We start from the raw sequence: 26,454 nt of genomic DNA, 5'->3' as shown, positions 1-26,454 counted from the left end.
GTCCCGGGAGGACTTTCCTCCCCCGATCTCGTGGCCACGAGCTTCCCAGGCTGCCGTGGGCAATCCGGCGCGGCTGCATGGGCTGCGCCACGCATGTGCTGCATGGCCAGCGCCGCTTCCTTGGGGCATCCCGCTGCTCTCTCCGCTCCGCCGCCCACACGAAGCCCGTCCGCCCCGGGCTCTGTGTCTCTGTGTCCCACCAGAGCTGCGTCCCCAAATCCCATGATCTCCCACCCCGGTTGGAGCCTGGCTTGGCCCTGGGGACGCCTCGCTGGAATGTCACCACCACGGGGGTTCGGCCCCCGCCGCGGCGCTCCGGGATTCCCCCCTTCCCGCAGCGTCCAGCACGGAGGGGATGGGACGCCGAGGCCCCGCGGCGCCGCTGCCGGGTGCTGGGCTGGACTGGGAGGGACTGGGACGCTGGGATGGGCTGGCTGGCAGCACGTGAGCGAGCGCCACGGGATTTGCCTCCACGCAGCAGCCTAATTATCCCGCAGAGCAGGTCGGCCGGCGTGCTGGGAAGGCGCTGGCGGAGCGGCGGCAGCGGGAGCGGGTGGGCATCCGGCCCGGGCGAGCCCCCCGGGAGGCAGGATGGTGGCGGCCCGAGCCCCCCGTGCCACCGGCAGGGCCGAGCCGCGGGCGAGAAGCGGAGGATCCCGGCGCTGCCTCAGCTGGCTCCCGCCGGAGCGCTCCCTGCGCTGGGGCATCTTCTCTCTAACTCTCTTCTTTTCCTTCCTCCAATTTTGCCCCTTCACCTTCTTCTCCTTTCTCTCCTCTCCTCTACCCTTCCTCTCCCTAAGTTTCGAGGACTCCACCCTGTCCACAGCCACTACCCTTGAGTATATCCCCACCTCAGCAGGCGATCCCAAATTCCAGAGGCCCCGCACGCTCGTGCGCCAGCAAAGTCTGCAGCAGCCCCTGAGCCAGCACCAGCGCGCCAACCACAGCCAGCCCACCACCAGCCAGAGCCTGGGCCACCTCCAGGCCCACAGCGGCTCCTCCGCCGCCGCCGCCAACTCCCGGGGCTCCCGCGGCGGCCCGGCGCGCCAGGGCGCCGCCGCCGGCTCCAAGCAACGGATGGCCGGGGGCAGGAGCCGCTCCAATCCCGGCAGCTGGGACCACGTGGTGGGGCAAATCCGCAACCGCGGCTTGGACATGAAGTCCTTCCTGTAAGTGTGCATTTGCCATCACTGCCCTCTGCATTCTCCTCTCCACCCTCGTCCATTCCTCTCTCCATCCCTTCCCTTCCTTTGCTTTCTCTGCTCCATCACTCTCTATGACCCTCTCATGTGCTCTGTCCTTCTGCTCTTTTGCTTTCTCCACCCCTCTCTCCATTGCTGTCCTCCGCTCCTTTGCTCTCTCCATTCCCTCTCCATCCCCCTATGCTCTACGCCTTCCTTCTGCTCATCCCTCTCTCCTCTGCTCCTTTACTTGCCCCAGAGCAGCCACTCATCTGTCACCCCCTTGGGGACATGCTGCCCATGGCCTTTGGGAAGGTCCATGTCCCCCCCCGCCTCACGGGGGGCTCGGGGAAGGGCTCTTGCACTTCCCCAATGTGCTTTGCCACATCCCTGGCCATCCCCTTCCATCCCTAGGGACGGCCACCAGCGGGGTCCCCAGGCAGTGACATTGTACTGATTTGTCACGGTGCGGGTGGCAGAGTCTCCGGTGCCAGGCGACCGTGAGTTGGGCCCCGATGTCATTCCCAGCCAAAGGAGCCGTGGGATCTCTAATCTGCCTTAACCCCATCTCCTCCATTGGCGCTGGATTTCCAGCATCAAACCCCGGAGACTAATCCGAGTCCCGTGTTGTCACCCTATCTCAGCACATGACATTGTCCCTTCTCTGCAGAGCCGGGCCCCGAGGCTCCATCTTCCCTTGGATTCTCCAGCTCCTCCCTGTCTGTTGTTTTCCCCCTGGCACCCTGGAAAAAGGAATGCTGAGGTCCCAGCTTTGCTATCTGCAGGCTGGTGGCACTTGGAGAGGGATGCAGGACTGACCCTGCCCTCCATGAGTTGACACTTCCTGCATCAGGATTAGATTGGACACACAAATTTGGGCGCCCATCCCACCCCATCCCGCTCTGGTGAGAGGGTTGAACCTTCCTCCAGGCACCCTCGGGTGCACTGCCCACGATACCCTCTCCACTCTACCCTCTCCCAGGTTCCTCCCAGCTCCATTTCCCGGCTTTCCGATGTGGAGCTGCGGCTCACCAGCCATCCCGAGGGTCACGTTTTCCCTGTTTACCCAGCGCGGTGCTGGTTCCAGCCTGACTTGGTGGAGAGGGAGCAGCCGCAGAGCCCAGACGTGCCGAGTCAGCTCTGCTTCCCAGTGGAGGAGCCGCTGTCATTTCCCACCGCCTCTTTCCCCATCCATCGATTTTTCTTTCGCTCTTTCACCCCGTTCACTCTCTCCGGCGCCGCGGCATAAATGCGGTTACAGACCGGGGTGAGGACCCGGAGAGGTCAAAGAGCCTGGCCATGGCACCGCCAATCCCTTCCTCCATGGAATGATGCTGGCACTCGCTCCTGTCACGCTCTCCCTCATTCCCAGCCCCTCCAGGCATCTTTCCCCCCCCCCTTCATCAGGATTTTGGCATCCTCCCTTCCCGGACCGGCGGAGGAGAGGGACAGCGCGGGTATTCACGCCTGCCGGGCTCCCTGGAGCCGGCGCCTTTCTCCCCACAGCCTTGTGCGCCCATCCTGGCCACCGTCACCTCGCAGGAGCCGGCGGGGAGAGCCGGGGTCCCCTCGCCGCCGGGGGTCCGCGGGACGCCGCCGGCTCCTGCCGGTTCCCTGCCTGACGCTGTGTTCTCCTCTCTCTTTCTCTCTTTCTCCCGCTGCCGGCGGGGCCGCCCGGGCAGGGAAGGCCGGATGGTGGTGCTATCCCTGGTTTTGGGACTCTCAGAGCAAGATGACTTTGCCAATATTCCCGACCTGCAACCCGCTGGGACGCAGCCGAACCAGGCGAACGCTCAGGGGGACAAGAGGTATGAGCGAGGACGAGGCCAGTCCCGCAGGAGGAGGAGACGAGGGCCTCACCCAGGGTGGAGGAGGAGGAGGAGGAGGAGGCTGGCCTCGTGGAGCGCGAAGGTTGGAGCGGCACAGGGTGGCCCAGCGGGCACCGGGACGTCTGAGCTCTCCCCGGCACCGGCACCCGCGGTTCTGCCTCTGGAGCAGCGGCACCGAGAGGACCCCCATCCCTTCCTCCTCCCTCCTCCCTCCTCCCTCCCCCTCCTGCCCTTTCCGGCCCTGGCTGCATGCGGGGAGGGGGGGCGGGGGGACACGATCAGGGACAGGGGGACAAGGGGGGTACCCCCCAAGCGATGTCGCATGGGCTGAGCCGCGTTCCATCCCGACCCGCTGCTGCCACTTCCATCCCGGCGGGACGGGCCGCTCCCCTGGGGATCCGGGGTCACCGCTGTGGTGGCAGGGGGGCAGAGCGAGCGCCACAGGCCGGGAGGATGCCGTACCCCCCGTTCTCCTCCAGCACGGCACAGCCCCTCGCCTCCGGCTGCTCCCCGCATTACGGCGTGCCGCAGGCTCGGCAGCGCATCCAGCCCAGGCACCGGTGCCCGGCCGCGGCCACTGGCGCTGGCTGGCAGAGGCAGAGGGTCCGTGCGCCGCCGGGAGCGGGTGTTCATCCCCTCCTGAGCGGGGAGGAGGTGTGAAGCCGGCGGGCGCTGCCTCCCCGAGTGCTCGGCGTGCGGATGAACTGGCACCGTTCTCGCCCGCCGGCTATTTTTACCCTGCTCCGCTTGGTTTCGCTCCATCTTTTAGCACTTCCCTTCCCGGCGTCGCGCTGCGCAGCCGGTCCCCGCCGGGAGCACCGGCAGCCCGTGCCGGCCGCCGGCTGCCCCGTGCCGAGGGGACGGGGACGTGGGACACGGCGGGTGGGTGGCTCTGCAGCAAAAGACCCCGCTACCCGCTTGCCGCAGCTCCCTGCTCCGAAACCCCATCCCAGCACGTGCATGGCATTCCCCACCTCCATCCCTCCCGCTCCTCGCTCCCTGGACTCCGCAGGACGTGGCGGGATCTGCCGGCGGAGGGGACGCGCTCCGGCAGCCTCGGCTTTCTCCCACCCCCCGACGCTGCCGACCACCCGCTCTTCTTCCTCAAAACATCTCCTCCATCCCTGTTTCGCAGCTTCTTCCTTCCAGCCTGTCCCCGGCGGCTCCAGCCCGGCGCCTCGGCGTGTCTCCTGTCCCGGCGACTCCGTCTGTCCGTCCACCCGCCCCGCTCCTCTCTCCCATTCCCTCCCGGCAGGCCGGCGCTGGACGACGCTGCTTCTCCTTTCTTTTGCTCTCTCCCGCTATCCGTGACCTCCGCCGGCCTTCCCGGCTCCAACGGCGCCTCCTCGCTCAGTGGCCCCGCTGCCGGCTCCTCCACCTTCATTTCCCCTGGTTTTAACCTAATTTTGCCTCCCCAGCAGCCTCGGCCTCTCCGGTCCTTCCTGGGTGCCATCCCGTGTGTGCGTGTGGGTGTCTCCATCACCCCTCCATGTCCCCTCCCCGTGTGTCTGCGTGTGCTTGGCGTGGTGGCGCGTGTCAGTGGCATGTTGTGGCTTCCCGTGTGTCCCTGCGCCTCTCGGTCCGTCTGGTGGTTTGTCACCGTGTCCCAGCTCGGACAGGAGCCGTGGCGGGGGGGTGGGAGCATCCCGGGCTGCCTGTCCCCTCCGCCACGGGCCTGTGTCCCGTTGTCCCCGTGCCTCGTGGCAGCGTGGCCTTGGCGCATTCCCGCCTGTCTCCATCGCTGCTCTGTCCGTCTGCCTCCCACCGCTCCCGGCTGCCCACCCTGCCCAGCACTGTGCCCGGGAGCCACCATGTGTGGGGACAGCCAGGACAGTGATCCCAGGGGTGTCTCAGCCACAGGGAAGTGGGGCAGGGAGCCCACGTGGAGCACCCGTGGGTGCCTGGCACCCACTGGGATAAGAGGGTGTTGGTGTGTGAGGAGCGGCCAGAGCTGTGGGTGCTGTGGGGACCGCGCCGTCCCTGCCATCGCCGTGGGATGTGGCCAGGGGGACCTGCTGCCGTGCCCTAAAGGTGCCAGGTCACCAGCTGGCTCTGGGACAGGGCCGGGACGCTGGCGGGCTGCAACCACTGCGTGTCCCGCCAGCGTCCGTCGGGCGCTGGCACAGCGCAGGCTCAGTATCCGCTGGCAGAGGGCGCCCGGGAAGCCCCTCGCTGTCTCGCCCTCGGCTCTCGGCCCCTCTCCTCCAAGGGCTCTCTTCCTGCAGGTTGCCGGCCGGTGGGAAGGCTGGGAATGCGGCACCGGCACCGGGGCAGCCGCCGCACGATGAGTCCGACCGCAAGACGGAGCCGCACTCCTCCGTCTCCGACCTGGTCAACTCCCTGACCAGCGAGATGCTCATGGTGGGTGGGTGGGGTACGCTGGGTTTGGGGGTCTCCACGCTCGGTATCCAACCCTCCCAGCTCTTCCCTGCGCCATCCACAAGCACTCTGGCACGTCCATGCCCACTGTGCCAAGTCCCCGTCGGCCGAGCCGACACGCCGTGGATGTGCCCCCCAGGCTGGCACGAGGGAGCGAGCGGTGCTGGACACGTGAGGGATGCGCTGTCAGGAGGAATTTGGCTAATTGGAGCTTCCGTTCCATGGGACGAGTGGCGCTGAGCCAGGAGCCGTCGGAAGCAGTGGGGGCAGCAGGAAGCCGGGGAGAGTCTGATGTCCCCTGACAGCTGGCGGGGCTGGGGTCTGGGGGACAGGGGTCAGGTCCCTGCCAATCCCTGGCACCGCGCTCACCCCTCCTCCTCTGCCCTCCTCCCGCAGCTCTCCCCGGGCTCCGAGGATGACGAGGGCCACGAAGGCATCAGCCGGGAGAACCTGGGCCGTATCCAGTTCAGCGTCGGCTACAACTTCCAGGAGTCCACCCTGACCGTGAAGATCATGAAGGCGCAGGAGCTGCCGGCCAAGGACTTCAGCGGCACCAGCGACCCCTTCGTCAAGATCTACCTGCTTCCCGACAAGAAGCACAAGCTGGAGACCAAGGTCAAGAGGAAGAACCTCAACCCACACTGGAATGAGACCTTCCTCTTTGAAGGTATGGATTGGGATGGGCTGGAGGGGATCAGGGTGGGAGCGGAGCCTCATGGGACCCTCCTGGGGTTCAGCTCAGCTCAAGCTGCCAGAGTGGTGGCTGGTGGTTCTGTGATGGGTTGGCCAAGCCACTGAGGCCAGGCTGGATGTGCATCCCATAAAGGGGATGTAGGGGAAGGTTTGGAAGGTTCTATGCCCCCAGTGGGTGGGTGCAGATGTGGGAATTAATGTGGCAGCAGCTCCTTGTGCCGTGGATGGCTCCCCATCCTCTGGCTGGTGCCAGGGTCTTGCCACCAGCACAGGAAGGGTGGAGCAGTCCTGGAACTGCTCCTCATCTCCTTTGGCTTTTCCACCTGTGTCACAGGGTTCCCCTATGAGAAGGTGGTGCAGCGGGTGCTGTACCTCCAGGTCCTGGACTACGACCGCTTCAGCCGCAATGATCCCATTGGAGAGGTGTCCATCCCGCTCAACAAGGTGGACCTGACTCAGATGCAGACCTTCTGGAAGGACCTGAAGCCCTGCAGTGATGGCAGTGTAAGGCCCTGGACCCCCCCGTTCTCCCAGGGAGGGGAGGTGACTCCCTGTCCCTGCAGTGTCCCAAAGGACCACCCCCCATCCCAACAGGGACATTTTCTGCTTCAACATCTGAGGGAGATTTTTCTCTTCCCAAATTTTATATTAAGCAGCCCAAAGTCTCATTTTGGGTCAAATCAAACTGTTCCAGGTAGACCTAAAATGAGAGTTTTTTCCTTCTGCCTCCAGCAAGACCAGAAAACGTCCCACTGGGGGCGGCCCCATTTCCTCCTGCCCTGATTTTCTGTGCCTTCCCAAACCCCACCCTTGGGCTGTGCTGGTGGGGGTCCTGTGCCAGCACCCAGCTCCCACAGAGGAGCTCTGGGGGGCATGGGTGTCCTCAGGGAACATGTGTGTCCTACAGGGAAGCCGCGGGGAGCTGCTGCTGTCACTGTGCTACAATCCCTCAGCCAATTCCATCGTGGTGAACATCATCAAGGCACGGAACCTCAAAGCCATGGACATCGGGGGCACCTCAGGTATGGCACTGGCTGGCCCCGATCCCGGGCGGCATTCCCTGGCTCCCATCCGGGGCTGAGAGTGGCTCCTCTCCCGCCAGATCCCTACGTGAAGGTGTGGCTGATGTACAAGGACAAGCGGGTGGAGAAGAAGAAGACGGTGGTGATGAAGAGGTGCCTGAACCCTGTCTTCAATGAGTCCTTCGCTTTCGACATCCCCACGGAGCGGCTGCGTGAGACCACCATCGTCATCACCGTCATGGACAAGGACAGGCTGAGCCGCAATGATGTCATTGGCAAGGTGGGTGACATGCTGAGGGACATCCAGGTGGGAATCGGGGACAGCCAGGCATGGGGCTGTCAGTGCCTGGTGCCAATTCCAGTATGGAGCGCGGTGTGAACCCCTCGTGCTGGGTGTCATGGCCACACAGGGCCAGAGCTCTCCCAGAAAGGCAGGGATGGAGCATGGGGAGCCACACAGGGATGGATTCCACCCCCTGGGATTACTCACAGGGACAGAGCGGTGGAATTATCCATGAAATCACCCAGCTCATTGTTAGTGCAATGATGACAAATGAGCGCCATAATCTCCATCCATGATCCCCAAACGGCGTGCTGGGGTCGGGACAACTCAGCAGTTGGGATAAACCCATTAAATAAATCCCCGGATCAGCGTCACGGGCTGCCGGGCAGGGGGCGGAGGTGGCAGCGTCCCCAGTGTGGGCACATCCAAGAGCCTGATTCCAGGGATGTACAGGCAGTGGCCACGATATCCCACTCTCCGTTAAAATCCCGTCGTGGCCTGAGGCTCGCTAATCACTTTTGATGGCATAATTAGCAGCGAGCTCGGCTCCGTCCCGGCTCCCCGGCGATGATCCACGGAGCGGGAGCGGTGGCACCGGCTCCCCGAGGTGGCAGCAGCAGCAGCGAGAGCTGGCACACGCGCTTTTCCGCGGAGCCATATGGAAAATTGAGGGATAAAAATAGCCCGGCCCCGTGCCGAGCCCGGAAAAGCGGGGCTGGAGCAGTTTGGGGGTGAAGGCGTCAGCGCCGGGCAGCGGGATGGAGAGGTGGTGGTGGCTCCAGGGATGCGTTTCCCGCAGATTTACCTCTCCTGGAAGAGCGGTCCCGGCGAGGTGAAGCACTGGAAGGACATGATCGCCCGCCCGCGGCAGGCGGTGGCACAGTGGCACCAGCTGAAGGCCTGAGCGCCCCCAGACCGCGGGTTCGGGGTCCCCCTTCCCAGCTCCTAGCCCCTTCCCGTGGCGCGCCCGGCCAGGGACCAGAGGGACAGCGGCCTGACTCGCGGGAACCCTGCGGGAGGACGGGCACGGAGTCCCCCCGAGCCCCCGGGTTCGCCTCTCCCTGGGGTGCGGGGGGTGCGGAGCCACCCCCAATCCCGGTCGAGGAGGTGCCAGAAGCGATGTCCCCCCCCATCCCTATTCCCACCACGGGGCAGGACTTCTGCGAGTGCTTCCAGCCCCGCTCCGGGAGCCCCTCTGCCCCTCCCTGGCCTCGCCCCCCCCCCCCCCCCCGCCCAATTTCAGGGGGTCAGGCTGCGGGTGCAAGAGGGACCCTCCTCCCTCCCCTTTCAGCTCCATAAAAACTCTCAGAGCCGCCAGCGGAGCCACGGAGCCCCCCTGCCCCGCCTGTGCCCCCCTCGAGTCTCCCGGGGCGGGCGGGGGACACCGAGGGGAGGGGACAGCCCCTTTTCCTGGGATCGGAAGCCATGACACAGTTCCTTATCCAAAGCGGGCTCCTTCGTGCACTGCCTTCAGCCGGGTTCGATGCTTTACCTCGTTCTTGGGTTTCGGCGGGAGCGGGGGGTCCCTAAGCTGCCCTGGGGACCCCGGTCCTGCCCTCCCACCCAGCCCGGGCTGGAAGGGGCCCCTCAGGGGAATGCAGAGCTCCACAGGGTCCCCTTCCAGCCGGGCTGATCTGGGCGCTGCGGCTGCCCCAGGAGCTCCGTGCCCACCCCTGGGGATAAAGGGGGGAGCAAGTGCTGTTGTCCCCATCGAGGGCAGATGACATTCCCTAGGCTGGTGGCATTCCTTGGGACAGCCAGCCTGACAGGATCAGTGCCAGCAGCAGCATCCCTATGGAGCCCTGGGATGCACATGCCAGACCCCCTCCCACTCCCTGGGACCTCCAAAAACAGGGACAGACCCACCTGGGAGCCCCACAGGGGTGACAAGGGGGTCAGTGGTGGCTCTCCGCGGCAGATGCCAGATCATCCTCAGTCTTCCTGCTCCCCCCGTGGCAACCTTGGCTCCCAGCAGCTCCCACAGCCCCAATTTAGACGATTTTGGACAATCTGGAGAGAAGTCATAATACTGCTATTACAGTAATAACAACGCTTTTAGGGACATTTGTATTTTTGTCATATTCTCTCTTTTTTTAACATAAAAGAAGAGACTTACATGCCTGGGGAAGAGGTGGCAGGGCCAGGGCTGTGCCAAGCCGGGTGCCCCCCATGGCACCTCGGGCACCCCGCTTTTCCAGGCTGGATTCCTCGTCTGCGGTCGGGCTCCCCGGGGGTTTGTGTGTTCATTTTTAACTCTAGAGCTCGTAGCCGTGATCTTGTTCAGGTTCTCTCTTCTTCATGTGACGGTAACATCCAACTGGTGTGTAAAATAAAGAAAAACAGGACAAAAAAAAAAAAAGATTTAAAAAAAAACCAAAAAAAAAGAAAAAAAAAGATAAAAAATCCAATAAAGAGCCTGGCCCGGCCTGGCTGAGGAGAGGCTGGAGCGGGGGGTGCCCGGCTGATGATGCAAAGGATGGGGTGCACGGGTCGGGGCGTCTCCTTTGAAGAATCCTATTTTTGGGGAGTGGGGCCCCTCGTTTTCTGGAGGCAGCCCCTGCTCTCAGTAATAAAGGACAGTCAGTAACTGCCAGCGTGAGTCATCTGTGGGATTGGAGGAATGCAGGAGGTGGATCCTGGGGTGTGAGTGGGGGCATCACACACGGGTGAGCACCACAGTTGAGTTGGGTGGGCATCCCCCTGGCACTGAGCATCCCCCTCACAGCTCCAAGCATCCTCCCCCACCTCAGGGTTATCCCTCCCAGCCCTGAGCCTTCCCACAGTATTATCCCACCCAAAACTGGGATCCTGCTAGGATTGGGATCTCCATGAGAGCTTCAGAAACAACACTGACCCCCACAGCCTGCTTGGAGCCATGTGAGTGCCCATTCCATCCAGGTCTGGTCTGAGCTCCTTGGCATGGGATAGGTACTGGAATGTGGCTCCAAAGGGAAGGAAGAGGCAGGGAACCATACTCTGTGTCCTGGTGCCATGGAAAAGGCACTGGTGGCTGTTAAATAATTCACAGAATGCTGGTCTTAAATAAATAAATGAAACTCCAAACCCGGGGATGGCAGGAGGGCCATCCATGTCCTCCCTGCACAGGATAAGATCCCTCTGGATCCACCCTTCATGCCCCAGGATGCAGTGTTGGAGGTGACAGCAGGGGACAACACTGTCCTCTTGTCACCTCCACCCCCGTGGAGGGGAGGTGGCTGCTGCCTACCCCCGCTCCACCTCCAGCTGAGCCAAACTTGGGAATTTTGGCATTCCCAAGCTGCCAACGGCATTGGTGCCACCGATCCTGACTCCGCCTGGGCTCTTACGCCAATGCCAGGCTCCTTTTATCCTCCCAAATCTTTGAAAGCGCAGCGATCCGGGCGCTCCTGTTGCACGGATCCGCAGAGATTCCCAATCCCGTTGCCTTGTGCTGGCAGGCAGCAGGAGCAGATGGAAATAGCAGCGTGATCCCAGCTGCGGAGAGGCCACAAACCGTCGCACGCGGGGCCAGGAGAGGAGGCAGGGATATATATAGGGACAGACGTATGGATGATGCACTGCCGGCAGCGGGGACTCGCCGGTGCCAGCGGCCCCAAAATACTCGAGTGGAGCCGGAATCTGTCAGATTCCCACCAACTGCGGCAGCTCCTGGTCCCGGTGTCACCACCATCGCCACCGGTGCCTGGATCCCGACCCAGCTCCTTGGGAGAAGCTGGGTGGTGAGAAAAGGCTGCAGAGAGGGAGGACTCCCCTAACCCAGGTGTCAGAGCTCCTGGATCTGATCCCAGCCATGGGGACAGGCAGGTGGCATCCAGAGCCACCTGCATCCTAATTCCTGCCGAATGGGTGGGCTGGCAGGGATCTGCATGGAGCTGCTGGCATCAGATCTTGCCTACATCACGAGCTTGGAATGCTGAGGGTCTCTGCTAGGGTCAGCACCCTCAGGATCACGGATAATTCCTTGCTAATTAGCAGCAGTGTCTTCCCAGACAAGGCAGCATCACTGTGGATCGATGACATGAAGGGCTGGGAGACACCCAGAATTCCAGGAGTGTGTTCCTGGGATGTCGTGGGATCCTGGGATGCTCTGCCCTACAGTGACGGGTACCTGGGTGGGAAAAGGGATTGACAGCCTGCACCTATTGGGAAGACCTGATTCAAAGCTCCTGCTAAGCCCCAGATCCCTGAAATTACCCCGGAGGAGCTGGCACTGACAGCTCCTGCAGATCCCGCAGCTGAGGAAGTTCCACGTGTCCAAAATAGCCGTGGTTCCTGCTGCGGAATAGGAAGTGGAGGGAAAAGCCGGCAGCATCCGCTCTGCCAGTGCCAGAGTGGATGTGGCAGGAGCTCTGGCTGCCTCCCAGCCCCAACCCCAAATCCATGGCCATTAAAAGTGGCTGTGTGGTTTAAACCTCCAGTGAGCTGCAGACCTCGGATCCCCAAGCTTTCCATCACAGCAGCTCAGCTCAGAGATGGACGGAGGGAATAAGGATTCCTTGGATGTCCAAAAGAAGAGGAGCTGGTGGTTGCACACCAGGATATGTCACTTGGTTTTAGGGGATCCCACATAAACCCTTCCCTGAGGCTGGTTCCCACTTTTCTCTCACAACAAATTCCTTGGATTTGTGCTTTTTATTGTCTGCGTTTGGTCCAAGAGGCACTTGGAGAAAGGAAGAGGAAGGATAAGGTGTCAGCCCTAGATCTGGTGCCCATTTTGGGACAGACTGTGCCAGGGATGAGCCTCCTCTTCCCACGGAAGCAAAACCGTGCCCAGGTTGGAGACAAGCAGTGCTTCAACCCAGGTGGAATTTTCATCAGCTCCTTTCTAAACCTGATGGGTAGGAGGAGCCTGGTGGAAAATTCTCTTCCCCAGCCCAATTCCAGCAGCAGGATGGGGTTCTCAGGGTTTGTGCCTTTGTTCCCAAACCTCAGAGCTTTCCAGGATGATGGGATCCATGGAATGGATGCAACCAGCACTGCTTTTTCCTGTGCTGCCCATTGGGACAGGAGTAAAGGACTTTCAGAGGTGGAGGAGTGGAAATGTCCCCGTTCTTGTGGGGTGGCAGTGTGGGATCACGCCTCAGGGAAGGGGGCTGTATCCCAATCCAAGGTACCCTGGAGTAGGTGGGATGTTCTCAGGTGGGATAACCATTGGGATCCATGAGCCCTGCCAATCCAGGACACAACGCTGCTGTCCTAGCTGGATAAGGCTGATCCTCAGAGCATTGGTTTTCCTTTGTGGAGGCTGTGAACTTCCTCCTTTCCCAGCCCTAGATGGGAATTCCCTGGGAGGCAGGTGGAGGCTCTGCATCCCTTCAGGGGGACAGTGGCTCACGTTTCCTCAGGAGATCCCGTCAGGGCCGCAAATTCCCCCTCCCCATCCTCAGGCCCATCCTCGGGGGATACCGGGGCTGCCTCGGTGCCCTCCTCCTCCTCCTCCTGGCGCTGCAGGCTCTGCAGCCGCTCCTGCCGCGCTTCCATGTATTCCTGCGCCCCGTCCCCCACCAGCTGCACTTCATCCCCGACACAGGGCGGCTGCCGGACGGGATTGTGGTCGTAGGACAGGAGGCGCAGGGAGGCGAGGCCGCTGAGGTCCGGGAAGCTGGCGATGCGGTTGCGATCCAGGTCGAGGACGCGGATGTGATCCATGCGCAGCAGCACGGGCGGGAACTCCTGGAAGCGGTTCCCGTAGAGCCAGAGCCCCCGCAGGCCGGCCATGCGGGGCAGCGCTGCGGGCAGCCGGCACAGCCGGTTGTCCCCCAGCTGGAGGCTGCGCAGCTCCGGCAGCTGCAGGAGGGCGCGGGGGAAGTGCGCCAAGAAGTTTCCCTCGATCCAGAGACAGCGCAGGCTCTGGAGCTGGGCGAAGGCGGACGGCAGCCCCTGCAGCCCGTTGCGGCCCAGGTACAGGTGCGCCAGGTGGGGCAGGTCGCACACGGCTTCGGGCACCTCCATCAGCTCGTTGCCGTCCAGGGCGAGGGTCCGCAGGTGCTGCAGCTCCGCCAGCTCGTCCGGGACCTCCCGCAGCCCCGCGTCGCTCAGGTAGAGCTTCCGCAGCCCCTGCTGAGCCCACAGCTCGGCCGGGACCTGCCGGCCCCGCACCTCCAGCCGCTGCTCGACGCCGTCGGGGCCCTCGGCGGCCGCCAGCCGGGCCCCGCGCCCCGAGGAGCCTCCGCTGCCCATCGCTCACTGGGACCGGCACAGGGACCTGCCCCGGACCCGGCGCGGCGGCGGCGGCTGGGGGGGGGAGGGGCGGGGGGGAAGGCGACGCCGTGGCCATGGCAACGCGCCGCGGCCAATGGGAGCCCGCGCCACCGGGGTAGAGGCCACGCCCCTGCCCAAGTCATGCCCCGCCCCGCCGATCGCGCCCATTTAGGCCACGCCTACAATTTCATTCACGCCCCGCCCCGCCGTTCCCACGCCCACCGAGCCCCATTCATGCCCCGCCCCGCCGTTCCCACGGCCCCACTCTCGTCCTACTTGTCCTGGCTCTGTCCCCAAACCAGGCAGGACCCCCTCACACCCCAGCAGTCCCAGCCCCTTTTCCAGCAGCCTGGCATCAGCGTCCTCACCCTGAATTCGGTGTGAGGCCCTTAACTGAGTGTGGGGTGCCTGGGCTGGGTGGGAATTCCTAAACAGGCAGGAGGGGCTCTCTGAGCTGTGTATGGATGCCTTGACTGGGTGGGGGTCCTTAAACTGGTGGGGAGTCCCTCTGTGATTCCTCACATGCCCTGGGACCCTGCCGGGAGCCACTCCCTGGGGCACAGATCCCGTTCCCCATGGCCAGGGAAGGTACAGAGGAAGCCTCTCCAAGTGCCTCCCATGCCATGGCTGCCCACCCTGCGGGGTCCTTCCTCCTCCTCATCCTCCTGCTTCCCACCACAGCCCTGCCCGGATTTTCCTGACGCAAATCAGCTGTGTCATACCAAAGCCGGCTCGGAAAGCTGGAAAGCCGTGCTCGTACAGCCCTCCAGCGGCAGCTGGCCAGGTGACACCCCCCGACCACCCAAACCCCTCCTGCCAGCTTTTGGGATGCAGGAAACCCCCAAAATGAGGGAGCAATCCAATGGCATCGTGCAGGGTCTTTATTCCTCCTACAGGGATTTGGGAAAAGGCGAGGATGGGATTCCCAGGATGCAGCAGCACTTTTTGGAGGGGGGGGTCATGTCAGGGGGTCATCGATGCGCCACAGGTTGGTGGGGCGGTTGTTGGTGCTGAAGCCACTGGGACTCGGGATCTGGATGCCCTCCACAGATCTCGGGGCCCAGGTGACTGGAGTGTGTGCCCACCAGCCTGGAAAATCCAAGAGGGATTGGTTAGGGGGGGTGTCCACTCCTCCTGGGGACTGCGAGCCCCCCCCAACTCACCTGGTGCTATGGGAGCCAGCTGCGAGAGCTTGATCAGGTACTGGTTCTGGATAGTGCCATACCCCAGCGGCTTCTGAGGGATGCAGTGGGTTGGGAGCGTGGTTCCTTGGGTAAAGGGATGGGACAGGGGACAAGGCTGCACCCACCTTCACAGTAGTGACTCCCTTGGGTGCCACCTGGAGCTCCGGGGGGGCGAAGGGGGCTGGGTAGCCCATGGCAGGCTGGGGCTGTGTGGAGACACAGGGATGAGATCCTGCTCCTTCCCATGCCCAGGCAGCTCCCACTGCCTCAGAGCCCACTGGGAGCACTGGGACAGGATGTCCCCTGCCCTTGCCACCCCGTCCCTTTGCTTACAGTGCTGCATATGGCAGAAAAGGAATCCATCCGACCATCACCAACATCAAGCTGTGGGATAGGAAAAGTGTCCCCTAGGGTGCTGAGGGGTGGGGGGGGACAGGGGACACAGTGGGGACAGGGCTCACGGGCTGCTCTGGCAGGGTGAGGTCACTCCTTGGGGCAGTACCGGTGCAGCCCAACAGCTCCGTCGTCCTCAGTGGGACATCTATGAGGAGCAGATGGAGCAGGGACGTCCCCTGTGTCCCCAGGCCCGGCATTACCTGAATACACCTGTCCCACTGTGTCTGAGGGGGGCAGGGGGTCTCCAACACTCCCAAAACCTCCTGAGGTCTGACCTGGCTCCAGGAACACTGACATCCCAAAATCCCTTAGACTTAGATATGGCTCTGGGACCATCAAAATCCCAAAACCTTCCTGATGTTGGAGCTGGACCTGGAACCCCCAGGGCCCCAAACCCTCCTGTGGAGGTTTTCTAGGAATCTTAACACTCCAAAATCCTCATAAATACAGAGCTTTCCCTGGGATCACCAAGACCCCAGAATCTCCTGGGAATAGAGCTTTCCCTGGGATCTCAACACGCCAAAACCCTCCCACTAAGGCCGGAGCTTTCCCTGGGATTCCCAAGACCCCAAAATCATACCTGGCTTGGCAGGACTGGCGCAGGGGCTCTGGATGCCGTATTCCCCGGACGCCTTTGGGGCTCTCACCTCCCCGAAACGGAGGCGGGAAAAGGAGAAGCCAGTGGGATACTGACACTGAGGATCATCCACATGCTCGGGCAAGATCCTGTGGTACTCCGGGCGCCCGAAGACCTTGAAGTCCTCGGCGGTGGTGGAAATGTCGGTGTCCTGGCTGTGGTGGGAGTGGCTGTGACAGAGTGATCCCAAAACGTGCCCCCCAGACTCCTGGAGCAGGGACCTACCGCTCCACGTGCGGGAAGATCACGGATCTGAGCTCTGAGTAGTTGTTGACAACGTATCCTGAGCCGGTGTGGACGCCGAGGAGGGGCTGGATGCTCCTGTCACTGGGGGGCTCGATCCCCAAAACACGCCCCTCCTTCAGCTTTTGGGGTGACCCCGTAGGCCTCTTCCCAAAGGCTGCCTCGTAGGTGGTGACGTACAAGCCCATGAGCTTGGAGGGGGAGCCCCTCACCATGGGGAACCCCGTCCCCAATCCCGCGGAGGGCGAATCCTGTGGCAGGGACGGCATCCTGGCTCTGGAAATGGGCCACTGGTGCCAGGAATGGCCTGAGGTACGGCCCTACGCCATGGCTGGAGCTGCACTGGAGGTGCGGGGCCTTCCCAGCAGGCCCCGAAGCTGTGGAATGTGCCCGTGGAACACGACTCTATCTCCTGGTAACCGCGACAACGGGGACCTCCCGGGAGACTGTCACCGGAGGGCAGGAGGTCGGACAACCTCCCTGGTTGTCCCTGGAGGGCACCACGGGGAATGTCCTGCTCCAGCTCCAGGACAGCCCCTGCCCTGGGGTGGGGTCACCTCCTGGGGGTCCTGGGAAAAGGGGCAGGTGGGAACTGGGAGTATCAGTGAGGTGGCATGTGCCAGATTGAGCTGGGAATGTCACCGAGGGCACGACCCTGATGTCACAAAGCAGGAGAGGGTCAGGGCCAGTAGCCAGGCAAGGCCGGTAGCCAGGGCTTTATTCAGCATTCCATGAATGTCCAAAGGCTGCTGGGAGAGGAGGAAAACCATAGGGAAGGTGGGAACGCCAGTCCAGAGCCCCATGTCCCTGCGCTACTCCAGGGAATGGGGGACAGAGGCATCCCCTCTCTCAGCGTGGTGGCTCAAACAGATATTCCAGGTCCGGCTGCCGGAGCCTCTGCTCCCTGTTCCTGTTTTTGGCAAATTCCCTCAGCATGGCCATCACATCGGTGTCGAATTCCGCCGGCGTGGGCTTTGCTTCTGAAGGGAAAACAGGGAAAAATCAGCTCTGTGCTGTGCCCAGGTGCCATCCCAGTGTCCTAGGGTGTGGCCACACGTACCAGTGGCCCAGTAATAAATGTCCCAGTCGTTACTGGGCTCGTTGATGAGGCGGTCGTAGCGGTTCAGCTGCTCCTCACTCATGTGCGCCAGGTTCTCCTTGGCAAAGAGGCTGGAGAGGGATGGATCAGGATGAGCGGGAGACGAAGGAGAAGCTGGGATATAGGAACTGGCTCAGCGTGATCCTGGAAAACACCGACCCCCATCCTGCTCTCCCTCACCCCCATGGGTGGGAAAACACCTGCACAGCACTCCCAGAGAAGCTCTGGAATGCCCTTAACCAGCCTGGTCTGGTGACAGGCGTCCCTGCCCATGGCAGGGGGTGAAACTGGATGACCCTTAAGTCCCTTCCATCCCAAACCATTCCAGTTTTCCATGTGCTAGTTCACATGAAATATTGGAAAGGGACTCTTTCCTGAGAGGGTGGTGCGGCCCTGGAATGGACTTCCCAGAGACTCTATGGCTGCTCCATCCCTGGAAGTGTCCAAGCCAGGCTGGATATGGCTTGGAGCAACCTGGGATAGTGAAAGGTGTCCTTGAGGTCCTTCCCCACCCAAATCATTCCAGAATTCCACAATTCTATGTCTCTAATCTCTCCTTCAATCCCAAAATCCAAGTGGCCTTGCGTTCACATGTCCCAGGATTTACATACATCCTTCCCAAAGGATTTTGGCTCACTGAGCTCTCCCAGCTCTACTCCATCATTGGATCCAGGACCAGCAAGATCTTGGAGCAACTTATCCCGAGGATTTTTGCACTACCTCAATGAACTCTTCCCTGTTAATGTCCTGGAATACTCAGAGCCAAGCACACCTGAGCAGGATGCAGTTTTCCAGCATCCCCCTTTTCCTGCTCTCATACAGCAGCCGGGCTCTCTTCGTGTCCAGTGGCTCGTCCGGACGCTCCTGCCAGGGGGGCAGCGGGATCTCCAGCATGTCCTTTCCGGAATCCGTGGGGGAATCCCCCCGGTAGCCGCGTTGTGGGATCAGCGGCCACAGGAGCTGCCGGCGCAGGGAGCAGAGCTGGAAGGAACAGGGAAAGCACAGGGATATCAGGCCTGGGAGTGGCTGCTCACAGCGACCTCTCCAAATCCTACTGGACACAATTCCCAATCCCACCCCCCGCCAAACCCCGCTGCCCAGACCCCATCAATCCCCCAGACCTCCCTTTCCCCCCAAAATCCCCTTCTGTCTGCTTAGACTCTCCTCCTTTTTCTCTCCTCTTTCCCTCTCAATACGCTAATTTTCTTCCCATCCTGCCTCTCCCCCAAACTCACCCCTTTCCCCTCCTCTTCCTTTCCCTTCTCTACCCTTTTTTTCCCCTTTCCCTCCCTTTCCCCCCGTTTTTTCCCTTTCCCACATTCCCTTTCTTTTCCCCCTTTCCCCACTGTTTTTCCTTCTCCTTCCCTTTTTACCCCCTTTTCACCCTTTTCCTCGCACTTCAACCTGTTTTTTCGGCTCTCCCTCCCTCCTCTCCCCTTTCACCCCTTTTCCTTCCCTTTGCCCTCCCAGTTTTCCCCCTTCCCCCCCCACCCTGGCAGCCGCCATCTTGCCGGGTGCCGCTCTGGCCGCGCCCCCTCCGGGCTCTATGGGGCGGGGTGTGCCGGAAGTAGGCGTGGTCATGCCCGGAAGTGGGCGCGGCGGCGCTGGCGGTGAGCGCGGGCGGCGCGCGCGGGGCTGGGATCGGGGGAGGGGGGGCCCGGGGTGGGGGGGCGCGACCTATCGCGACATATTGCGACCCGCCGCCCCCTCCCCTCACATTCCCCCTGCCCAGAAACCCCCCAGCGCGGGCCCCGCCGCTCCGCAGGGCCGCATATGGCGGGGACGGGGCGGCGCGGAAAGGGGGGGGGCAGTGGGCGATCGTGGGGAGCACAGGGAATTTGGGGGGAAACAGGGATTTAGGGCGGAGACAGGATATGGAGGGACAGAAGGATCTGGGGGGACACGGATTTGGAGGGAAATGGGATTTGCGGGGGCACAGGGATTTGGGGAGCAGAGGGGATTTGAGAGGCAGAGGGGAAATAGGGGGTAGAAGGGATTTAGGGGGGCACAGGTATTTGGAGGGAAGAGGGGGTTTAGGGGGACACAGGGACTGGGGTGAGGAAATGGGATTTGGGGCACACAGGGATCTGGGGGGACGCCCCCAGCGGGTCCCCAGGGCCTCACTGACCCCCTGCCCCCCATTCCCAGAGCACCTTCCGTGTCCTGGCTCCGCCCGGTCCCAGCCCGGGCTCACGCTCTTCCCGCCTCTGGAAATATGTCCGAGGGAGTGGATCTGATTGACATCTACGCCGACGAGGAGTTCACCCAGGTGAGGGCTGGGATGGGGGTGCAGATCCCCCCACTTTCTTTCAGGAAGAGATCCCAGTGTCCTGCAGCTCATCCCAGAGGAAGATGCAACTGGTGTGGCTGGGAAAAGGGAAGGATCATTCCCAATCGTTCCCAGATCTCAGTGGCTGCCACCTCCAGCTGTGATTAAAGGGTTTCCCTGTGGGTTGTGACACGTGGCTGGTCACGGAATGATTGGGATTTAAAGCTTGGTTGAGTCCTGGTTGGAAAAATGAGAAATCCCAGCTGGAAGAGGCACTTCCAGGGAATTACACAGTGAGGGGATACCAGGAGCCAAATGCATGGGATCACCCAGGCTGGGAATCTGTGCAGGAGCTTGCTGTTCCTGTGCTGCTTGTCCCATCCCAGGGATTCACAGGACGAAATGATGAAGGAAGGGGGTGTTGGAGAAGCAGATTTTAGGGAGTTCATGGATATGGGAAAGCAAGTGCAAAGGCAGATGTTGGAAAATTCGAAACTGCCATGGAAAGCTTGTGGAGAGAAGTTGGCAAGAGGAAAAGTCATGGAAACTGGAAGCAAAGCACACGGAGGAAGGAATCACCATGGAGAAAGGAATTCCTGTTAGCTCCTGAAGTGATCAAGAGAAGCTTCTTCTCGTTACTGGGTGAGAACATCCCATGGAATCTCCTGGGAGGACCAAGTGGATGGAGGATTCTCAAAGCTGGAATGGTGATCCAGGCCATTGACTCTGGCATGTTCCTCCCTTTGGGATGTGTGGCAGGAGAGCACCTGGGATGAATCCATGCCAGGATCAAAGCAGTGGGGAGGTGCTGTGGTGTCCCTGTGGCACTCCAGGGATGCCAATGTAATTCCAAATCCCACATTCCCACGTGGTGATTCCCACTAACAGTGCCCAGCTTCATCCCTGTGCACCTCAACTCAGTGTGCATGGATGGGGAGCAGGAAAATCCCTAAAATCTCCCAAGCTGAATCCCCTAAGTAGCAAAACTGAGGGATTCCAAGGGATTCCTCCTCTAGCCCCTCCTTCCTATTTTTGGTCTTGACTTTCTGAAACTTCCAGGCGGGAATCTTCCAGCCTTGGGCTGTGTCCAAAGGCTCCTGGTGGAGGTGGGAGCGTGGGAGTTGGATTAACCAAACACTTGAGCTTTTTTAGGAAATGAACACAAAACTACAGCTCCCTTTTCAAATCATTCTTTTATCAGCTGCAGGGAAAGAGCTGGATGCAAAAGTTCAGGGAGAGGGAGAATGGTTGGAGTTTTGGATTCCTGGGTTTCCACGATCTTTGGAAAGCTGTGTGCTGAGCATCCTTCTCTGTCCAGCTCCCAAGAGGATGTTTGCAATTCCCTAATCCTCAGACTGTCTCCAGCAGAAAACATTGTCCAAACTGCCTGGAATTGAAAATTTGGGGGCAGAACCTCTGGTTTTTATGGCACACCAGCTCCTGTGGGATGGATCCTCATGTAATGATTTTGTGGGATGAAACACTCAGCGCAATCTGAACGAAGAACTGGGATCCATAGTAAACACAGCACTTGCTGGACATTCCAAATTAAATATAGCCTGGGACAGAGTGGGAATTGCGAGGCAGATCTAGGACATGCTGGAATTCCCAGCTCTGGAGCTTCCTCTGCCAAAAGGACAGAGCCAATGTGTGGGAGCTCCTACCCTAAAAAGAGCTTTTTTCTCCAAAAATGAGCAAGTTTGGGGTGCTGGGCATGGTTTGAGGGGGATATGCAATTCCCAAGTTGTATTTTTGGGAAACATGTATTGCCAAGGAGCAATAGCCTTATCCCTGGAGGGCATTTGGTTTTCCACCGCTGAATTTTTGCCCTCCAAATTGGGAATTTCTTCCTGGTGGCAGCAACAGGGTCTTGTCCTGTTGTGTGGGATCCAAGTAGGCTGGTCCTTGGAATGTGCTGGAGCTCAGTGGGGGTTTAGATGAGATATTGGGAAGAATTTCTTCCCTGTGAGGATGGTGAGGCCCCGGAATGGATTTCCAGGGAAACTGTGGCTGCTCCATCCCTGGAAGTGTTCTAGGCCAGTTCCAGGTTGGACAGGGCTTGGAGCAACCTGGGATAGTGGAAGGTGTCCCATGGCAGGTGGTGGGATGGAATGATCCTTATTCCAACCCCGACCATTTCATGATTCCATGAAATCAGAGCCCATCATCCTGTTTTTTGGGATTGCCCAGGCAAGGGGTGGCTGTAATTCCCAACTGTGCAGAGACCCAAACCCAAGTGATTTGGGCCTTAAACCTTTGAACTCAGCTTGGAAATTCCACTTGTGAATTGGGACAGCAGGTTTGGAAACAGCAAAGAAGGCTTCCCAAGCCAGGATCTCATGACGTTTTCCCAGCAGGACCCGGAGTTCAGTAATGCTGACCAGATGGATCTCTACGACGACGTGTTAGCAGCCAGCTCCCAGCCCCAGGAAAAGCGTTCCAGCAGCTCCGAAGCACCTCCGGAGATCCGTCAGGAGCCGTCTCCCAAGCCCAACAGCAAACCCCCGGCCATCCTGTACACCTACAGCGGGCTCCGGAACAAGAGGGCTGCTGTCTACATCGGGAGCTTCTCCTGGGTAAGTTCATCTTCCTGGGAAATTCGGGATTCCTGGGGAATCTCTGAGGGGTTGTGGGGCTCTCTAGGGGAGTGGCAGGGATTTTGAGGGGCCTGCTCCTCCTCAATCCTGAGCTGGTGTCCTGAGGTGGATTGTGAGCTGTGCTTGGCTTTGTGATCCTCAGGGAAAAGGGATTTGTATCCCTGAGGAGCTTCTGGGCTGGGGTATCTGCTGATGTTCCTTTGAAGCCGTGACTTTGGGGTGCTGCTCCTGAGTTGCCTTCTCCTGCTCAGGGATTCAGGAATAATTTTGGGAAGGCTCTGTCTTGTCCGGAGAACTTGTCACTGTTATCCATTCCCAAGGCTTGTTCCAGATGATTTTAAGTTCCCTGAAGAAGTCTGGGGGTGACATTCCTCATGTGGATGGGGGGACACTGGGGACAGACATGGATACCAGCCTGTTCCCTATGCCCACAGTGGACAACGGATCAGCAGCTGATCCAGACCATCCGCTCCGTTGGAGTCTACGACGTGGTGGAGCTGAAATTTGCGGAGAACCGAGCCAATGGCCAATCCAAGGGGTGAGAGCCAATGGAATTTCGGGTGGGAATGATGGGAACCAGGCCCTCATTGCCACATCCATTGTTTAGTGGAGGGTGAGGGAGCAGCCGGTGCTTTTCCTGGGACAGGGAATTCATGGAGCATGCCAAAGAGCATGGAAAAGTGAGGAGGGGGCATAGAATAGTGGGATGGGATCAGGAGGAGGGTGTGAGGGACGTCTGTGCAACGGGTTCAGGGCTCAACCTCCCTCTCTCCCATGCAGGTACGCGGAGGTGGTGGTGGCCTCCGAGAACTCAGTCCATAAACTACTGGAGCTGCTTCCTGGAAAGATCCTGAATGGAGACAAGGTGGAGGTGAGGCTGGCGACCCGGCAGAACCTGTCGCAGTTCGAGGCTCAGGCTCGCAAACGTGAGTGCGGTGCCGGTGTGAGGTGGGGCGGGGGGGGTGGTTTCCATCTCACACACATCCCAAATCCCCCCCAGATCAGCTGCCAGGCCCAGCCCAGCGAGCCCTCGGGATGGGGGAAACCCTGCCAGGAGCGTCTGGGGGTTGTTTTTCTCATTCCTGAGCCGAATTAGCTCCTGACCCGAGTCTTTATGATCCCCTTTTAGGTGCTCCCACACTGCGAAGATCCCTCGTAGCCTCCTCCTCCTCCTCTCCAAACTGAATGGGCTTAAGCTCTTCAGGCTCTCAGCATAGCTAAGACCCTCCATATCTATTAGTAGCTCCTCTCTGGATCTGCTCCAGAATTTTTCCATCCCTGCGGAGGTAAGGTGCCCAACACTGGAGGAATATTCCAGCTGGGGCCTGGCCGTGGGCGTCCCTCAATGGCGATAGGTGGTCCTGGCCTCACTCCGCAGCGATGCGATGGGATCCGCAGGGATTGTCCTGGCAGGAGCATGTCCGAGGAGGTCTTGGCCAGCTCTGGTCTTTGTAGATCCCTTGGCATGTTTTGTGCAAGGAAAACTCCCCCTTCCCAGCAGAGTTGCTTTGCTCCCTTCCTTTGGCTCAGGTGCCCGAGGGGACCGGCTGCTTGGTGCTTAGGCTGTGTCCCAACTTGCCCTGCAGTTTTGGTGGAGCAGGGAGTGTTCCCTGGGCCAAGTTCCGGCTGCCCCCAGGGCACAGCGGAGCTCCCATGCACCCTTTTGGCACAGCTGGGAGCCGTGGCTCCTGTCACACCCCTTCTGTCTCATCCTCAATGCCTCTTTGGATAGAGCAAGGCTTCTTGACCCTCTTGGAATGCTGAGTTTTCCTTCCTCTAGCAGCAGCTCCATTGCTGTCAGCACTTGAGTTCTGTCCCCTCATGTTCTTCCGTGCTTGGGCCTCTCCAAATCCATGTGTGGATCTCAGGCTCTCCGGGTCTTTGGATGTCTTTGGGGATCTCTCACCATTCCTTGTGGATTTTGGCTCCTGTCCCTGTGACCTGCCTGTCCTCAGGGCATTGTGTGGGGTCTTGCTGGAAAGCTGGGCCCCTCTTGGAAAAACATATGGAAGCGGAGGCTATATGTGGCCGGCTGGATCTCTCTCTGGGCACCTCCAGCCCTCCAGGGGTGGGAGGAAGAGGAGGAGCAGGAGGTCTCGGAGACCCGGACACCCTCCAGCTGCACCTCAAAGCTCTTTCCCCATGCCACTTCCAGGTGTGCCTCCGCGGGCCCACTCCCGGGATTCCGTGGATGCGGTGGATGGCCGGGCAACGCCGACGGAGAACGCGCTGCCCCCCACCCGCATGGAGAAGCCCCCCTCGGTCCTGCCCTTCTTCAGCCGCCCCCCCGCGCTGCCCCTCATGGGGCTACCCCCCCCCTCCCATGCCCCCCCCGCCTCCCCTCTCCTCCGCTTTCGGAGTCCCTCCGCCTCCCCCTGGAATTCCCTACCAGCACCTGCTGCCTCCACCGCCCCGGCTGCCCCCACCCCTGGCTGTGCCCCCGCCAGGGGCTGTGCCCCCTGCCCTGCACCTCAATCCCGCCTTCTTCCCGCCGCCCACTGCTGCCCTGGGACCTCCTCCAGATACCTATGGCAAGGCCATGGCTCCCTACAACCACAGCAGGTGAGCCGGACAGGAGTGGGGTTGGGATGCTCAGGGAGGATCCCGCTGAACCCGCGCTCCTGCTGTACCAACAGCCGGGAGCTGGGCCCGCCAATCCCGGCCGTGAGCGAAGGCGAGTTTGAGGAGATCATGAACCGCAACCGCGCCATCTCCAGCAGCGCCATTTCCAAGGCGGTGTCCGGTGCCAGTGCAGGTACTTCCCGTGTCCCTCATGTCCCCAGTCCCGGGATGGATTCCCGCTCCTGACCCTCTGCTCCGCTCCCCAGGGGATTACAGCAACGCCATCGAAACGCTGCTCACAGCCATCGCTGTCATCAAGCAGTCGCGCGTAGCCAGCGATGAGCGGTGCCGCGTCCTCCTCTCTTCCCTCAAGGATTGCCTGCATGGAATTGAGGCCAAATCCTACAGCAGCAGCTCCAGCAGCAGCTCCAGGTATCCCCCTGGATCCAGAGAAGGGGATCCTCCCTGCAGGTGAACGACTAAAAAAATCACTCTTTGGGTTTTGTCTCCTCCCAAAGGAAAAGACACCGATCCCGGGAGCGCTCTCCCAGCCGGTCCCGCGAGAGCAGCCGGCGGCACCGGGATCTGCTCCACAGTGACGATCGGCACGAGGATTATTTCCCGGAGCGGAGCCGGGAGCACGAGCGGCATCGGGACAGGGACAGAGACAGGGACCGGCACCACTGAGACAGGTGGGAGGCTCGGGAATCCCCTGGAAGCATGAGGGATGAGGGAAGGGTACTCCCACCATTCCTCTCCTCTCTCCCGACAGGAATTTGGCAGGAAGTGGTTTTTAATGGACTCTATCTCCTCACCTCGACCAGGATGCCGTGCCCGAGGCTGCTCCGCCCCGTCCCAGTCCCTTCCTCGCCACCGCAGCCCCCTCCGGGCAGGAACCCTGCCCGCACCTCGTGGCCTTGGGAATCCCCCCCACCACTGCTGCTGCTTCCTGGGGCCATCCCGCTCCGCTCTGTGGATACTCGGACCCAAAGAGAAATGGTGCTTATATTCCATGGAGGGAGGTTTGTGAGCCCTTCCCAGTCCGGGGGGGGAGAGAGGAGACGGAGCCCTCCCTGTGCAGCTTGGGGGCTTGGAGATGCACAGCTCCTGATCCTGTGCATCCTCTGAATTGCCTGGGGACACTCGCATCCCCATCGCCCTGGTGGGACACTGTGCCACGCTCCTCCTTTGCCCCTTCACCCTCCAGGAGCTGGGAAAAAGGGGCTGGAGCTGGGCTGGGGGTCATCCTCTCTATCCCGACATTCCCCACAGCAGCATTCCCACCCAAACGGCAGCTCCGGCCTCTCCCGCAGAGCCTTCCTTGTTTTAGAGGAAGCGGAAAAGGCAGGGCAGGCTGTGACCCCCTTGTGTCCCCTCAGAATCCCAAGAAGGAGAGGGAGGGAGAGCCCAGGAGGGTCAGGATGAGCCAGAACACACTGGGTGACTTCTAGGGCTGGAATCACACTCAGGTGGGAAAACCCAGGCCCTCGAAGTCTTTTTAAGTTGAAATAACCCAAATTCAGGAAAAACCACCCTGATTTTCCCAAGCCCCACGAGGTGGGAGCACTCGGCAGGAGAGCTCCGGGTTTTTTTTTACTTACCGCCACAGATTTTTAGTTTCTTTCCAAATAGTGGAGGGGGGGGAGAAGATTCCCCCCAAATTGCAGAGCAAATCCCTGGAAGCCCTGGCGAGGCGCCGCCCCTCCTGCTCGCAGTGATTAGATTTGTCTTTGGATAGGTTGGAATTGTGTAATAAACTCAGATGACATTGTCAGTCTTTTACACAGTGCTCCTGTTGTCTTCCTATGGTGGGATTTGGGATAATGAGGGAATGGGAGGGATTTGGGGAGGTCTGTGCACCCGTTGTCCCTCACCCTCT

At 60.8% G+C, this 26,454-nt stretch overlaps 5 protein-coding genes across 8 annotated transcripts; 2 read left to right on the top strand and 3 right to left on the bottom strand.

Moving 5' to 3' along the window:
- The first annotated feature begins 580 nt into the window (after positions 1-580).
- On the top strand, positions 581-8,597 carry SYT7 (synaptotagmin 7). The gene is made up of 8 exons (XM_059848586.1): positions 581-1,169; positions 2,864-2,989; positions 5,236-5,371; positions 5,786-6,056; positions 6,417-6,586; positions 6,990-7,104; positions 7,185-7,384; positions 8,187-8,597. Exons 1-8 carry the CDS (start codon positions 592-594, stop codon positions 8,289-8,291), a joined length of 1,701 nt encoding a protein of 566 aa, XP_059704569.1. The 5' UTR covers positions 581-591; the 3' UTR covers positions 8,292-8,597.
- A 4,121-nt stretch (positions 8,598-12,718) lies between these two features.
- Positions 12,719-13,567, bottom strand: LRRC10B (leucine rich repeat containing 10B). The gene has a single exon (XM_059848166.1). It carries the CDS (start codon positions 13,565-13,567, stop codon positions 12,719-12,721), a length of 849 nt encoding a protein of 282 aa, XP_059704149.1.
- Positions 13,568-14,451: 884 nt separating this feature from the next.
- LOC132328610 (uncharacterized) lies at positions 14,452-16,585 on the bottom strand. Of its 4 annotated transcripts, XM_059848576.1 has the most exons (7): positions 16,031-16,585; positions 15,749-15,960; positions 15,234-15,313; positions 15,106-15,156; positions 14,898-14,978; positions 14,752-14,824; positions 14,452-14,677 (listed from the first exon to the last, which is right to left on the bottom strand). In XM_059848576.1, exons 1-7 carry the CDS (start codon positions 16,315-16,317, stop codon positions 14,547-14,549), a joined length of 915 nt encoding a protein of 304 aa, XP_059704559.1. In that variant the 5' UTR covers positions 16,318-16,585; the 3' UTR covers positions 14,452-14,546. The 4 variants fall into 4 exon arrangements, with proteins under 4 accessions (XP_059704559.1, XP_059704558.1, XP_059704557.1 ...); XM_059848575.1 differs by having other exon boundaries at positions 14,752-14,978; XM_059848574.1 differs by having other exon boundaries at positions 14,452-14,824.
- A 154-nt stretch (positions 16,586-16,739) lies between these two features.
- SDHAF2 (succinate dehydrogenase complex assembly factor 2) lies at positions 16,740-18,743 on the bottom strand. The gene is made up of 4 exons (XM_059848585.1): positions 18,639-18,743; positions 17,920-18,128; positions 17,109-17,218; positions 16,740-17,028 (listed from the first exon to the last, which is right to left on the bottom strand). Exons 1-4 carry the CDS (start codon positions 18,726-18,728, stop codon positions 16,898-16,900), a joined length of 540 nt encoding a protein of 179 aa, XP_059704568.1. The 5' UTR covers positions 18,729-18,743; the 3' UTR covers positions 16,740-16,897.
- A 427-nt stretch (positions 18,744-19,170) lies between these two features.
- Positions 19,171-26,357, top strand: CPSF7 (cleavage and polyadenylation specific factor 7). The gene is given in 10 exon segments (XM_059848573.1): positions 19,171-19,416; positions 21,774-21,992; positions 22,448-22,551; positions 22,794-22,939; positions 24,169-24,323; positions 24,325-24,575; positions 24,650-24,768; positions 24,842-25,007; positions 25,094-25,267; positions 25,348-26,357. Coding segments are annotated over 9 exon segments (1,383 nt in total). The 5' UTR covers positions 19,171-19,362; the 3' UTR covers positions 25,263-25,267; positions 25,348-26,357.
- Positions 26,358-26,454: the final 97 nt, after the last annotated feature.

Source organism: Haemorhous mexicanus, chromosome 6 (assembly GCF_027477595.1).
Source record: "Haemorhous mexicanus isolate bHaeMex1 chromosome 6, bHaeMex1.pri, whole genome shotgun sequence".
NCBI classification, from domain to species: domain Eukaryota; kingdom Metazoa; phylum Chordata; class Aves; order Passeriformes; family Fringillidae; genus Haemorhous; species Haemorhous mexicanus.
The sequence above is the reverse complement of the archived record's forward strand: the minus strand, read 5'-3'. Positions and strand labels throughout refer to the sequence as shown.